A 14924-nucleotide genomic window follows, 5' to 3' on the forward strand; every position below is an offset into this window, starting at 1 on the left:
GCTCCTTCCCCTCAAGGAAAGAAGCCAGCTGCTCCATCTGAAGAACAAACCCACTTCTCATCTGTACCACATACATGTTGGAAAAGTAACACTGTGGGATGGAAACACTTATTTAGTGTGACCTCTCACCAAAGGAGAGACTGAAGGAGATTCCTTGGAGACAAAGCTGACTGGAGACTACAAACTGCTAGACACAACAAGGTGATATAAGCTAGAAAGTGCTAAAAATAATTTCCATGTCAGGAAGTTCAAGTCATATTTAACTTCATTTCAGATTTTTGAAAAAATAATGGTGCAATTAAACATGAAGGAGAGGCAGGGAAGAAAAGTTGTTTGTGCACAGACCTCATTCAGCCTACTACAGGATTAGAAATCACCAGCCAAAACAGCATGGGCGGGACTGGAAGCAGGGGGATAATACTGCAAAGTTTTTTAACTTACCTCATGAGAATTGGTTCCATGGGCCACTCTGGTTTTACAAACTGGGTAAATAAAAAAGAAAAAACAATTCACCACTGAAACAGGACACACAAACCCCTTATAATCCTGTTCCTACCCACACATGCAAACACTGGAGTTCACCAGACCAAGGCATTGACTGTACCAGACACCAGTGACAGTCTCTGCTTGAACAGTGTCCTCAATCATTGCAAAGTTTGGTTTGCTCCAAGCCCTATTCTCTGAACTCCTCCCTGTAACTAAGGTGCAAGCACAGATCATTATTAGGACTGGACAGAGTTGCAAAGCATCAGCTAAGAAGTTAGTATCAGTATGGGATTGCCATCCTGCCGACTCAGAGAGCATCTACACAAGTATGTGATTTTCTTCTGAAGCTGGAGCTACTTTACAGGTACCACAAAACACTACTGTCCTGCAAACAAAGGAATTGGGATGCGGTGAAAACCAACTTATCTTCCTACCTCCCTGTTTTTGGAGAAGAGTAGGAAACCTAATGACCTCTATCAAACTAATATACAAGTTATTTTTCACAGGAAACCACAGAGGAGGACAAAGAAAGGTAGAGAGTCCAGCAGTTCTTTTTCCTTCACATTTCTTATCTGATCTGTATATCCTGGTTCTCACCTCCATCCTAAGTAAGAGGAGGAGTAAAACCAGTAAGACAAAAGAAAAAAAATGCTCCTTCTGCTAAGAAACCAGAGAAGAGCTGAAGAGCCTGGAACCCACATGATCACTAGAGCTGATGTTACTTATGTGTTAAGCAAAAGAGATGAAAACTTGCAAGTAGTGAGGGGGTGGATAGGATGAGGCTTCTTTGGAGGTTGTTGGAAGAATCAAATTGCCAGGCAAGAGGACAGGCAGTTATGAATGGCAGATGACCTGCACTAGAATCCAAAATAAGTTGGTAACTTGAGATTTTGGAAAGTGGTATGGATGTCTCACAGACACATGCTCTGGAGAACTGGAGCGTTTTTAAGAAAAAATAAAAAAAGAGAGAGGAAGAAGAAAAAGCACTCCCAGAGTACCAAGTTGTATAAATTTTAAGTGCTATTTTTTAATTTCATCATCATTTATAGAGGTTGATTCAGACCTTCTGGATATATGGGCTATGCTGCTGACTACTGAGCACCAGTCAGCCTGTATTGAGAGCACAACGTGAAGAGGGGGTCAAAGTCGTTCAGTGGGCTTTAAATTACTGCTTCACAATCTAGCTTCAGGAGACCTGCCTCATTTGGGAGAGCGATGGCAGGGAGGGCAAAACATGCTTTTTCCACGCAACTTTACCTCTGAACCTTACAAATGAGGCAAGCACCAAGGGAACAAACACCGACTAACCGATTCTGCTCACTTTATACTGCAAGGAATCAAATAAAGGAACGAATTAAAGCACAAGCCCCAAAATGAAACTTGCTACAAAGCACAAACAGTTCATAGCAGCTGTTTGAGGCTGTGGGCCCTTGGAGTCTTTTACATATGGTAGTTTTTTACCCTTTTTCTTCTACTGTCTATGATTATATTTGTAGTCTGGATCAGGGAAAGGGAGAGGTGGGTGAAAAAAGAGGACAATCAGCAAGGCAGTGATTTTCTCAAGAAAAACAATGAATGCAGCTGGCAGGAGAAACACCTTGCACAAGTTCAGGGCAAGAGGCTAACTTTGTTAGAACTATTAGCATTTCCCAGGAATGCATGTTTACTTTAGTGAGGTGTTTAAAGTAAGGAACATCAATAAAAGGCAAAGTAAAAGCTGATAGGGAGGCTTTGTTCCTCATTCCAAACGCTGCTTTAGAGCATTTATTTTAGGAAGGTTTTAACAACCGTGACACTTTTGGCAGTGAAACCCACACTCCTACAATGTTGGCTATGCCTTAGGGGATGCATGTGCAATATTCAGAACCTACTAGAAGCACCAAGAAAAAGCCCATGTACATACTGAATGGGAATGCCAGTCCATTCTTCTCTATAAGCTCCAAGGTATCTTCTCCACAGGCACTTGTCAGCTCCATAAAGGGTGGTGAACAGATCCTCTCATCTGCAAGACAAAAAAAAGACTCAAATTGAGATGAGGGGTTTAAGTTCTCAGCTGCATCATGAACAGCTCTCTCCATACTAACTGCTTCTTGATAGTCCACCTTAACAGCTGAAATTAAAGCATCAGAAAGATTAGAAGCCAAGACTGAATTTGGGTTTCTGGAAACATTTTAGAAGATGAAAGGCCCAATTTTCAGATAATCTAAATGGAAATATAAAGCCAGTATTTTCAGTCAGGCAGCAAAAATGATCACCTGCTTAGGAACATGCAGCTGCAGAAGACTTAGCTAGTGAGGTGAAAAGCAATTGGGATCTTAGCTCTTAACTTTATGCCTTCAATCATAATTTTCTAAAACATTTTGCAAAAAACTGAATGGTCATCAATTGTGACTGGAACAGGCAGTCTCACAAAGCCATCATCCCTGTAGGGCTCCTCAGGTGGCAGATTCCAGTGTAGATTTACTTCAGACAAGGTGCCAGTCATGTAATACGTACTGCTGTTCATTGGGACCTCTCTGCCACAAAAGCAGTGCTCATTTGGTCTGGCAAAGCCAGTCAGAGCACCACTGAGACACCAAGACACCATGTCAAGACTGCTCAGTGTGGTCTGGTTAAAGAGAAAGAACACAGGAACCATGGTAAAATTGAACAGAGCAGGTCTCCTGCAGAGTGTTTCTGCTGATGTTGCGCTGTTCACATGGGGTTGTGGGAAGGCTGGGGTCAAAACCAAGCCCTCTTAGTGACTCAGTAGGTTGACTTGCTCTAGGATTCACCTCCTGTTCACTGTAAGAATACTTAGATTCCCCTAGGAATGCAGCAGGAAAGGGAGAAACCACTGTAAGACTCACAGCACTTGAGCATAAATTGCTCAAGAGGGTTGGGTTTAAATTTCAAGTGCAAAGAGAACCTTGGCTTCAGCCACGGCTCCAGGACAGGTCAGCAGGCCCAAGGATTTTCAGACAAAAGCTGTGCACACATTGACAAAATCCAAATCAAGAACATCACCCACGTACAAGCGACTATCCAATTTACCTCCTCAGGGAGCACAGTCTTTAAAGTACTTAGTCTTTAAAGTACTACCTTCATGGAGTTTTAGATGTGACCAGGTTAACTTTGGAGCCATCAAGGAGTTATAACTTGAGTTAGCTGCACAGTACTGAATGTAATTCAGAATGGGTCTGCCAGGACTCGCTTTTAAGACTTATTTCAAGAGAAACACTGTGACACTTTCCTCCAAGAAGCAACTGGAGATGAGCACAAATGATGGGAGCAACTGTATCTGGCAAACTCAAGTCACAGGTTTATACCAACCAGCAACTTGTATTAAAAATAAGCAAAACATGACTGTTATTCCCATTCACATCTAACCTAGTGAGCACAGAGAATCCGAACAGGTGGAGCCCATTCTGTCCAGATGGTGCAGAAACTGAAAAGTATATGTGAACTAAAATCCCAGCAAAGTTAACCATATACTCTGAGAGAGCCATGCATTCAGAAATCACTTCATAAACATTGTTTAGATTAATGCTTTTCATTTCATTATAAGTATATATATAAAGAAAATTGAATCATCTCTGAAAATTACAGAGATGCAAAACTCTATATTTTGGTATACATATCTCAATACATCCTCAAGGCTTTGAGAATATCTGAGAACTCTGACCATTAGCAGTGCTGTTGTTAACAAGAAGTTTTCTGAGAAAAGAAAAGGCTATTTTCATACGTTCTAAAAGGAGCAGAAAGATTGATGCTTTGAGGTCAACCTCTACAAAGCTAAACAAAACATCCCAGACTTCAAAGCTTTCAGTTTGCTGCTATGAAAACAGAAAGCAGCATCCAAAAGTGACAGGTACTGTAATATTTACAAGCCTTTGCCAGACCGAAAGTTCCTTAGTTGGATGAATTAAAGGAATAAGATTTAGATTACAGATACTTGGGAACAACTTTGGCTTGGCAGCTCTCCCACCCACATGCTTAAGACTCACAAATAACTTTGCCTTCAGAGTGCAGATGCAGAGGGACGTATGGTTCCATCTCACTTCCCTCCGTTTCTCTCTCATGCAAACAGGAACAGGAGACAGGGAAGATTCAGTTTTCCTGCTGATTACATGAAACTTGCATGGGGAGATGAAGGAAGGGGCAAACAGTAATTCCTTTGACATTGTACTTAGAAAAGACCATGTGGATCAACAAAAAGTAGCAGAGAAGACTCTTAGCATCTCAAAGTGCTCCCGCTGATGTTGCACAGCATTGGCATTTTCTCCACCAAGAAGATAATTCTATCCCACTGAAACCTCTAAAACAGACCACTAATTCACAGCCAGACCTGTGGACAAACAAACCCTTGCTCAACACAAGATTTCAGTACAGCCTACAGCTAGAAAACTGCCTCTCTGAGTTTAATTGCACACACTGAAATGCTGAAGATAGCTGTAGGTTTAAAAAAAAAGTCCTCCAGCTGCTAGCAATCATCCTCTTCTCCTTCCCAGGGTGGCAAACACATGCTAAAGCTTTCTCTCATCACCAAGCTCCTGCTATCAGACTGACAGGAGACTCTGCACACCTTCTCTGCACTGAGATCTAGGACAGACCTAATTCAATGGCTGAGGGTCAATTCAGTACTAATTTACATCAGCATGGGACTACACATTGTGCATATGATCCACATTGTGCAAATGAACACCCAGTGGCACACCAAACCCTCCTCTCTCCTCCTGCCAAACTAAACTGCTTTAATGTGAAATTACTGAGCTGTGGTCAGGTGCTGGACCCTTGGTACTGTCACTGCTTCTTCACAAACCAGCTGTGACAAGACACCATGGAAAATCACTGCTAGAAAGAATGACAGTAAATACATACAAACAAATAAACATAACAGTCTAGAGGTGAGAAGGGTGACATGATTCTGGCTCCACCTAACTCTAACCCTGTTGATGCTACAGCCTAATCCTCTAGTCTAAAACCAAGCAATATTCTCATTTGCACCTGAGAGCCCTAGTATGGACAAAGCACTTTCATAAAAGCAGTCTGAGAACTACTATAGCATGAGTTCACAGCCAGGCCACACCTCTCATGGAGCTGCACTGGCCATGTACTGCTAGCAGAAGTGACTCTGTATGTGTCAGAACACAGACCTGATACAATGCAGAACCTATGCAAGGAGCTGATGCTATTGCTCTTCAACCATCAATACTCAGTTCTTTGTTGTGCACTGAGATGCTACTGAGATGCTACTGACTGGAAGACTCTTCTTCTAAAACAGCAAGTTTGGAAAAGACTCTGCCTCATCTTCCATCCTTGGCTATGTACAAGTGACCTTAAATCCCAAACGATTATTACAAAAGCAATTTTTATGCTTTTCACATTGGATCTGAAATTAAAACTCAGGCACTTCCTCCCTCCTTTTGGGTGCATACACTGTATCACACAATAAAAAGATAACCACAGTTATTACCCCTATCCTCATGAAGAGTATGCTGAACTGAAGATATCAGCAGGAAAAATCTGTTCGTAAGTCAAAGGACTGCTGTGAATTAAGAGGTGTACATTGCTGTAGTGCACACTTTCTTTTTTTCCTAACTGCCTGGTTGTCTCTGGGAGTCCTGCCTTTGAAATATGGCCAGGACTCCAGGTGGACCTTGTCAGGTCCAGAACTGCCAACCTAACAGCAACAAGGAAAGATTCCTTCAGATCAGGAGAGGGTTCAGCTCTCATTTCAGACAACTACCAAGAGTATCTGTAGCACTTTTGTTGTTAGAAACAACATACTGTAATTAAATTTAAAAGTCAAAATTCTGTCACTCTGTTCCTCCCCCATCCTTGTCCTCATTTTTATTGTATGCCTTGGCACAAACTTTGTGGTGTCTGCTTTCCATATTTTCCTTCAAATGTGCTCCCTTTTCTTCTCACAGGGAGCTCTCTCTCCTCTGTCTTACTTCCTGTATTTTTTCTCACCCCCATCCCCATTTCTCACCTATGCCGTTCTTTTTTTCAACTGTTATTTCTGTTCTTCCACTGCTACCTACACTTTATCCCTCCCTCATCCTTGAATGGAGATCATGGCTGGGATCATGTTCATTGCAAAGGCAGGGGGAGCGTTAGCAGTGGGACCCCTGAAGACAGCAAGGCAGCACTAAGAGGTCACAGGTGACTGGCAGCACTCACAGCACCGGGGCAGTGATCTCTGGCATGTCCTGCTGTGGGGGGAGCTCTGTCAGAGCACTGTTCCATTCCCACACAGGAACAACACTATTAAGAAGGTGGAAGACTTGACTGATGAAGGCCAGTTTACAGAGGGAGTAACACAGCTAACCAACAACAGAAAGGTAAAAGAGCACTCAAACCAAGGAGTCAGTGCCAGGAGGGGATTACTCCAGGTGAAGTTCAACAACAGTGACAGGAGCAATGGGATGTGAAGATGGGGAAGATGCAGACTAAAAACTGGCTTGGAAAAGAGAGTTTTCTGGCAGTGAGAATTGGTGTAAATCTTTATACTCCAGGCTTGCTTCAGTAAGAGATGCTGAGTAGTGCTTCTCTCAGGGCCTGTGCACCACTGATGGCCTGCAGACAGAATGCCAAACAATCACAGGATATCCAAACTCCCAAAAGGAAGAAGGCACAAGAAACCACACACTCAACACACACTCTGATTTGGCAGGCAGGCAAAACAGATAGAAGAAAAATAAGAGTAATATATGGCTGATCTCAGTTAAACCAAATCTTGATAGTAAAAATGGAAGGGCTGTACAAGACAGTCTCTGGATGGTTTTTGATGAGGGTAGATAGTCCTTGTACTGTAGAAGTTTGAGAAGTACTGACACAGAGGGCAGCTGTGGATGCCCATGGGGAAAAAAATAAACCATAAGAATAGAAGAACCATAAAATAGTGTCTTATTCAGATTTCTTTGGTCCTTATGATTTTGGACCAGTAAGAAAATAAATAATAGACTGCAAATCCAATGCTCTGCATTCATAAATCAACAAACTGTATTTCCTTCTCTTCAGAAAAGAAGTTGAAAGAGAATTCATGGCCGTCTGTGAGACTAGCTCAAAACCTGTGGCTAGGAAAAAAAAACAAACTGTGAGGAGGCCACTGCCGATTTAACTTCAGATTTACAGTCTCAACATGTCTCCTACCTTGTAATTCACCATCCTTCATTACCTAACCTAGGGATTAGGAAGCGCAGTAGAGAGGCTGAAAAACAAGTATTTATTCCCAGCACCATCAACCTCTTGCCACGAGACCATGACACAGTCACCAAACCCATTCCATGTCTGAGCTCCCATTTGTGAAGTGGGGAGAAGGCTTCACCCTCTCTTGGTGAGGCAGAGCTTTATGGAGCTGGTTTAAGGAGTTTCAGGAAAAAGACTTTTTGATGCTACTGGAGTCATTACAATAGCTGAACAAACTACTTGTTTGAGGCTTCAGTCTGAGCATCAGCAACCAAAATCCTGAGAGTGCTACTGGAAAAACATAAACACATATTCTTTAGTGTTTAAAGAATATCCTGTCTTTTGACCAGGCTCAGTACTTTGTCATTAGCAGTGTCTTATTATGTGTTTACAAACAGGAGGACCAAAAGAGGGATGTGCTGAGGACAAGGGAAAGGTAAAAGAAGTTAGTACAGCGAATCTGTGAAACAGGAAGACACAGTTTGTCAAAGGAGTACAAGAGGAGGCCTGGAGTCCCCCAGGTGTGCAACAGACTTGGAACACCTAGATCCCTTAATTCTGTTTAGCAATTCCAAATGGAGCACAGCTTGTGCCTGAGTTGCTCTCTGTGACCAGAAAGGTTGCCAGGGTTATTTCTGAAGAAACTGGGTACACGACCTCCACATCACACAATGTGTTACGCAGAGAAATGACAAAGATGCTTCTAGAAAGTGCTGGTCTCTGGTGTAAAAACCCTCAAGCAGAAAAACATCCATGTCAAAATCAGGACTGGCTTAGGCCAGTTATCATCCAACTGTTCACAGAGCAAATGTTAAGCCTTAAACTATCAGAAAGATTTACAGCAGACCATAACAAATTTCAAACTTCCTACTTTGTTGAGAAAAGCCACTCTTTAATAGAATAGTTGGCTCTGTGATTTGAAAACATTTTAAACTCTTCAAAAATAAATATATTTTTAGTAAACTGTGATTCCACCAGCTTGCACCGCAGTACTCTGTTCCTGTGGGGATAGAAAGAATACACAGTCAGGGCAATGTCTTTTTCTCCTAATATAATAAAAGGAGGAAATCTTAACTTTCATCTCACCCCTGCCTTCTAAGTTCATTTTCAACCAAAAAACCCAACCCAGAGAAGCTGGCAGGGTTTTTTTTTTAAGCATGCAGCTGAACCTTAGCTTAGCTGAACCTCAAAGCTATCTTAAACCACTACAGATTTTTGCCCTTTGGCACCCCTTTAATGATCCTTGTAAGCTTTGGACTGTCACTTCTGCTAGAGTCAAAACTTAGTATGTCCCAGAGTCAGTCAAGCTAAGCCAACCCCAACTTCACAGCAGTCCAGCCCCTATGAACTGGAAGAAACGCTTCTTCATTCCTTTCTGTAGCTGGTAATTTTGCAGTTGAAGCTTCATAAACCAAAAAACTTCATTCATAAGCCCCACAATTTCAACAGGTTTATTTCAGCACTTCTGAGCTGTACTAAAAATACTCTCAAGTTGTTTTCCCCTCCCCTCAGAAATGTGTGTGCATGAGGAATATTGACAAAACAGATTTAATTCAAACATACGTTGATCTGTGCTCATCATTGAAGAATCAATGCAATCTGAATATCTGTATGCTTGCATCTTACTCTTAAGTCTGTGGGGGAAAAATTCCAGTTCTCATGATACAGCAGCTGTATTTTGGGAGCAGCACATTTGGCAGCACATTCCAAAGACACAAGAGGGCAGAGTAGACTCAGCTTTAAGGGCACAATTTCAAGCTTACCCTAAGAATGACATCCAAGGAAATATGCACCAAATATCTATCTATGTTAAATGGAACATCTGCCAAGCAGCAGTCTTGCTTTTTAATAAAGTAGTGATTTTGAAGCATTTGGGCAGCAAGTGAGAAAATCTCACAACTGAATACATAAGAGAAATTTTTAAAAAAAATTCCCAATAACATGCCATTTCCTTGCAATTTAGGAGTGCTAATTATGGTTTTTGAACATGATGAAATCAGCTTAAATTGAACAGAAAGTATAAAATATAAAGAAGAAATAAAGGGAAAAGTCATAGCAAAACCAACCTGATGGAGTTTTTTCCCTCAGATGAACTCTTCTTCAGAGACAACCATTTCACAAAACTACAGTCTGTACAGAATCCTTCTGTACCTTTTGGATCTAGACTTTCATCTTACACCCACTTTCTTTAGTGAGCAGAATGCTACTTTCTGAAGGGAATTCACCTCCTCTCTTGGGTGCTCAGGCTGAAAGAAGCAGGTTTTGCAAATAAGCATTCAGCTCATTTGTAAGGTGATGGAGCCTCACAGGTACCTGTCAGTAGAGGAGCACAGCTACAGACCTGCCTTCAGTTAAAATAGACTGTGGTGAAACACAGTCATGACAGAGCCGATAAAGTGAACTCATGGCGATGTAACAAGTCAAGAGGTGAAAATTTATCTCATTCAGGAGACAGAGTAAAGGTCGGGACATGTGTGTTCATCCTCAAATAGCCCCATTTTTCAGCAGGTAAGAGCAGCTACTCACCACCTTGCAAATGCAAGAGACGGGAAGCTTTTCAGCTGAAGTTAAAAAACCAAGCACATCTCACCACAGAAAAAGGAGGCAAATGGACCAGCTTTCCAGAAGAAGGAAATAAACCTTCTGGTGCTTCTTAAACTCTGTGTGGAGAAGGTTAGGCAAAACTATCTTATAAGTAATGATGAAGGGTGGAGAAAACCTGCCAGAACAGCTTTTGTTGAAACAGTAACATTTAGTCCTTAGAATACTGAAGCTGTACCAAAACTTAGGAACTCATTTTACAGGCAGGAGTGTTTCCAATGTTACAGGAAGAAAGAAAGTAATTTTCCTCATCAAGGAAAAAAATGAAAGGAATTGTTTGGCAAACTCAAAGAAGCCTTTTCTGCATTTTTACCCCAATAATGTTCCGCTCAGAACTCTGGCATTGAAAGTATTGGTGTCTGTGAAACCCCAAAGGCATTTCCAGAAGAGAGACAATGCAAAATCTACTCTGCATGTCTGCCCTATATTAAAATGCAAATGTCAGAGTCAGTGTGAATACCTGAATCCCTAATAAAACCAACTCAACTGTCTAAACAGTAATTTGTATATACAATATGTATTAGTATATACAATATATATTTGTATATTGTTTCAAATGCTTATCTGTGTATGTTGAATATAGGAATTATAGTTAGCATTGCCATTCTCAAGTGACAGAAGTCCCCAGTTTTAGTACTCTTACCAACATGGACAACCCTATTATGTAGAATGATAAATGAGTCTCAGAACCAAGAGCCAGTGTCCAAATATGACTCTTTCCTGTGTAATACAAAAGGTATATAATGGTCCAGATGCAGCATTTTTCATGTTTTCTCTCCCAAATACTGAGCTAAGAAACTACTTAGACTAGTACAAAACAATTTCCAAGCTAAACTTCGACTTGCAAACTACACATGTCCAGGATAGGAGCCGATGGGATGTTAGTTTTGCATCCCCCTGGTCTAGAGAGATAAGAAAAGATAGTGGTGTGCACTTCACTGTATACACACACAGAGCTTGAAAATGGCCAGGGACCACCAGACTGGGAGCAAATATGTTGTTATATACTATGTGCTGGAGCTTGAACAAGATATGAGCACCAGGGCCCTCAAACTTAAACAGATACGTAGCACCAAAGTTCCTCACAACCACCTAATGCACACAAAAAAACTGACACGAGTTTGTTCCATACAGTGGGATGCTAATCATTCCCAGGCATTTAAGGTAAGCTGTGAAGGCCCAATGCTGAACTCCTTACTGAATTTATTTGCACGTAACTCTTAAATCAGTTACTTCCTCTCAGTTGAAGAATCAGTCTTTCCTTCTATTATACAGAGGACATTGTCTAATAAAATAGAAAAACACCAGGGAGTACATTCATGGCAGGGGGCACGATGACAGACATGACACAGGCAGCATTTTCTTGTCCATGACAGAGTTCATTTGAAGATATTAGAGTACCCAGAAGAGTAGAGCCCGCTGAAGCTCTTGATATCTCTAATCTAAGAGGGTTGATGGCCCTTAACCAGATCAGTTTAATGAGCTTTTGAAAGCTAAATCCTGGGAGAGACTGCACAACGCATGTCCCATGCTTTCAGTAAATACCACTTCCAATCTATACATGCTGGGGCAGAGGCAAAGCAGCAGCCCACAAGGAGTTCAAAATAGATTCCTGTAGCACCTGTGCCCCAGCTCGAGCCAGGGAGGAATATGGCTTTTGGCTCCTGTTCCAAACCATAACAGCAATGATAGGGGAAATGTGAATAACTACCTGCCTTACCAACTCACATTTATGTGGGGACAAAGTGAAGTGCAGGAGTTAACATGTAGATCTATAAAATATAGCAAGATCTTGGGATAACACCGAATAATAGGAGAGGCACATCACTGCCACTGCACAGCTGAGCAGGGCTGACAGCAAACCCTATGGCTGGGCATCTCCCATCGGCTATGCTGGGGGGCCTCCTCCGTGCTGTGAGGTCAAAAGGACTTGCCAGAGACTTGGTGATCACTGATTTCATTTGAGTTTCATTATGCAAAGCACCCACCCAGAACACAACTATACAACAGCCATGTGCTTCTTCCTGTGCCATGGATGAAACGTAAGAATTTGGCACTTCAGTAACAACAGTGGAAAGAACTCTTTACAGATACCTAAGCAGAGACTTCAATATCAGCTTAATAACATAAGCAAATTATCATGGTCCCCAAATTTACATGTAACATGGGAAACAAGAAGCTAATGTTCTGCCCCAACACTGTCTTTGCACAGGTAAACAATCTTCTCCAACACATGTGGGACTTTTGCCTTCTACACTGCTCACCATTCAGACCTTGCACTTTGTGGTGTGGAAGGAACAAACTCAAATGAACAGGATTTTCTATTCAGAAACATTTTGTATTTTCAAATTAAGATCTTATAGAAGACTTGTAGACAATCCTGAAGTGCTTAGGAAAAATGTAACTGAAACACTCGTTCTGGTCTTGAAGGATTCTGCTCTGTACTTGTTTGAATGCCTTAACTGGAGTAGGGTGCATCAACCAAGGCTGCTGCAACCAAGGGTACAACTTGATCATTTTTCCAAAGTGAGGTGGACTGGGCCCACTCCAAAACCAATGAGAAGAAATAACTTCTGAGACAAACAAGCTATGTGTATTTTAAACACCAGAAAGAAAAAGAGCAAAGACCTATCTACGTGGGAAAGCTTTGTTGGTGTGTGTTTTTCTGTTCTAATTATGTTAGTATAACTACAGCAAAGGAATGCACACACACCACTTTGTTTAAATTGGATTGGTTTCTGTTGTTAAAAAGTCTTTAGACAGCCCTGTACATCTCTTTTCCTAAACAACTGCAAAGCACTCTGGGTAAATATTCCATGGAACAGCATTCCCAGACTGAAACCCAATACTCATCAAACCCGTGCAATACCTGTGAGAAAATACTGCTAGGCAAGAACCTTACCCCCTACCTTACCCATTACCACAAAACTGTGTTGGTTTAGGAAGCTATTGGTTTAGGACACTATTTCCATGCTGCTGACAGGTTGCAAGGAGGAAATCTTGTGCCCCCCAGGATTCTGTCTGGGATCATGAAGGAAAGGTAGTGCCTGCTGAATTGGAAGAAGCATGTGTCCCAGCTCGTTATTTCTGTGGATGTCATCTGATAAGATGCCACACTTCTAGCAGTATCCAGGACAAAGTGGTTTCTACTTCTGTCTTCTCTGGCACTGTGACACTGTGTCTTTGGCCACATCTTTGGTGCAATCAATGCCCTTCCCTGGTTTGACACTGAGCATGCCAAGCATCTAGAAGTAGCCAGAAGCCACTTATTCCATGAAAACCTCAATGCTTCAAAGCAGCAAGTCCAGCACTTGATCTCCTCCAATAACACTTGCACAGACAGGAGACGGCAATAAAGAGGCAGAGGGAGGAAGGACAACTCCATCAGAGCGGAGTCCCTGACTGATGTGCCAGCACACATGGCAGCACCAGGAGCCAGGCACCCTGTGACAGCAGGTTCTTGAGTTTGGCTTTGAGTTCCAAGAAGCCATGTGCCAATGGATAACTGTGACAGAAAGGGGAATTCATCTCACCTAACTCCAGCCAACATGTTTCTGCAAGCTGTCTGTGTACCAGTGAAGCCAGTGGAAATGGGCACATTTGGACAGTGATTTACCTTATACATTCAGCAGTTTGAAATTAGTCACCTCTGGACACATCTCTACCCTCTGTTAGTAAAGTCCTAGTACTGCATATACAAGTAAATTTTAGCTAGTGTGAGATGTACTGAACTGTCCTTTGCTGCCAGACAATTACCTTCAAGAGAACTGTTGCTGCAAAGTAATCTTCCTGTTTTCCTGAAATGTGTATTCCTGTCTTGCAGGGAACAATGCTGACCTGTATAGTCTGAAAACACAAACAAATACCTATCATTTTCTGGCCTCAGTTACTACACTGAACCCAAGCATGACAGCAAGGGTGGAGGAGATGTCCACATGCAGAAACACCCCAAAGAGAAGCCCAGGAGGACAGAGAACTCATGACTGATTTCATAGAAGCCCATGGTTTGGGTTGGAAGGGACTTTAAAGATCATCTTGTTCCAACCCCTCTGCCATGGGCAGGGACACCTTCCACTACATCAGGTTGTTCAGAGCCCCATACAACCTTGCCTTGAACACTTCCAGTGATGGGGCATCCACAACTTCTCTGGGCAACCTGTTCCACTGCCTGACCTGACAGTGACTCAGAGATGAATCCTCTGGAAGATGCCTTGAGCCACACAGACGTATCCATTTAGAAAACACTACCATACTTTGCAGCACCGAGTATCTGGCCAGTGAAGAGGAAAGTTCCCCTTGTGTTCAGTGTCAGTTCCCAGTATCCAACAGATCCTTTCCGAAAGGAAAAGTAACATCCTGTGTCTTCAGAAAATGCACTTCTTTGAGAAGTAAATAGTTGCAAGAACTTAAGAGTACTTGATGGGCACCTGCTGAGTGTTTTTCAACCCACTTTTTGGGGTGTGACAGTGCTGCAAAGATATGTCAAAATCCTATGCCCTACAATATGATATGTCCCACACAAAAGAATTTAAATGCTACTAACAGGGTAAGTAAAATCATGGGCTAAACTCTATTCTTAATTATGTTGTAATCAGAGAAGTATTAAGGACTACCCAGTCAGAAGAATGCCAGATTGATACCATACCAGTTGCAGGATCTGAACT

The 14924-nt window shown here is 42.0% G+C and overlaps 1 protein-coding gene across 2 annotated transcripts in view; it reads right to left on the reverse strand.

The window, feature by feature from the left end:
- The window catches only part of ITPK1 (inositol-tetrakisphosphate 1-kinase), a 143179-nt gene that overhangs the window by 19780 nt on the left and 108475 nt on the right, over window positions 1-14924 (reverse strand). For both annotated transcript variants that reach the window (XM_027746092.2, XM_027746093.2), the window contains 2 exons: window positions 2390-2488; window positions 442-482 (listed from right to left, as the gene is read on the reverse strand). In XM_027746092.2, the coding sequence (XP_027601893.1) occupies window positions 442-482; window positions 2390-2488 (140 nt within the window). The remainder of the gene's footprint in view (window positions 1-441; window positions 483-2389; window positions 2489-14924) is intronic.

Source organism: Pipra filicauda, unplaced genomic scaffold, assembly GCF_003945595.2.
Source record: "Pipra filicauda isolate LSUMZ 115617 unplaced genomic scaffold, ASM394559v2 scaffold27_size4233163_pilon, whole genome shotgun sequence".
NCBI lineage: Eukaryota > Metazoa > Chordata > Aves > Passeriformes > Pipridae > Pipra > Pipra filicauda.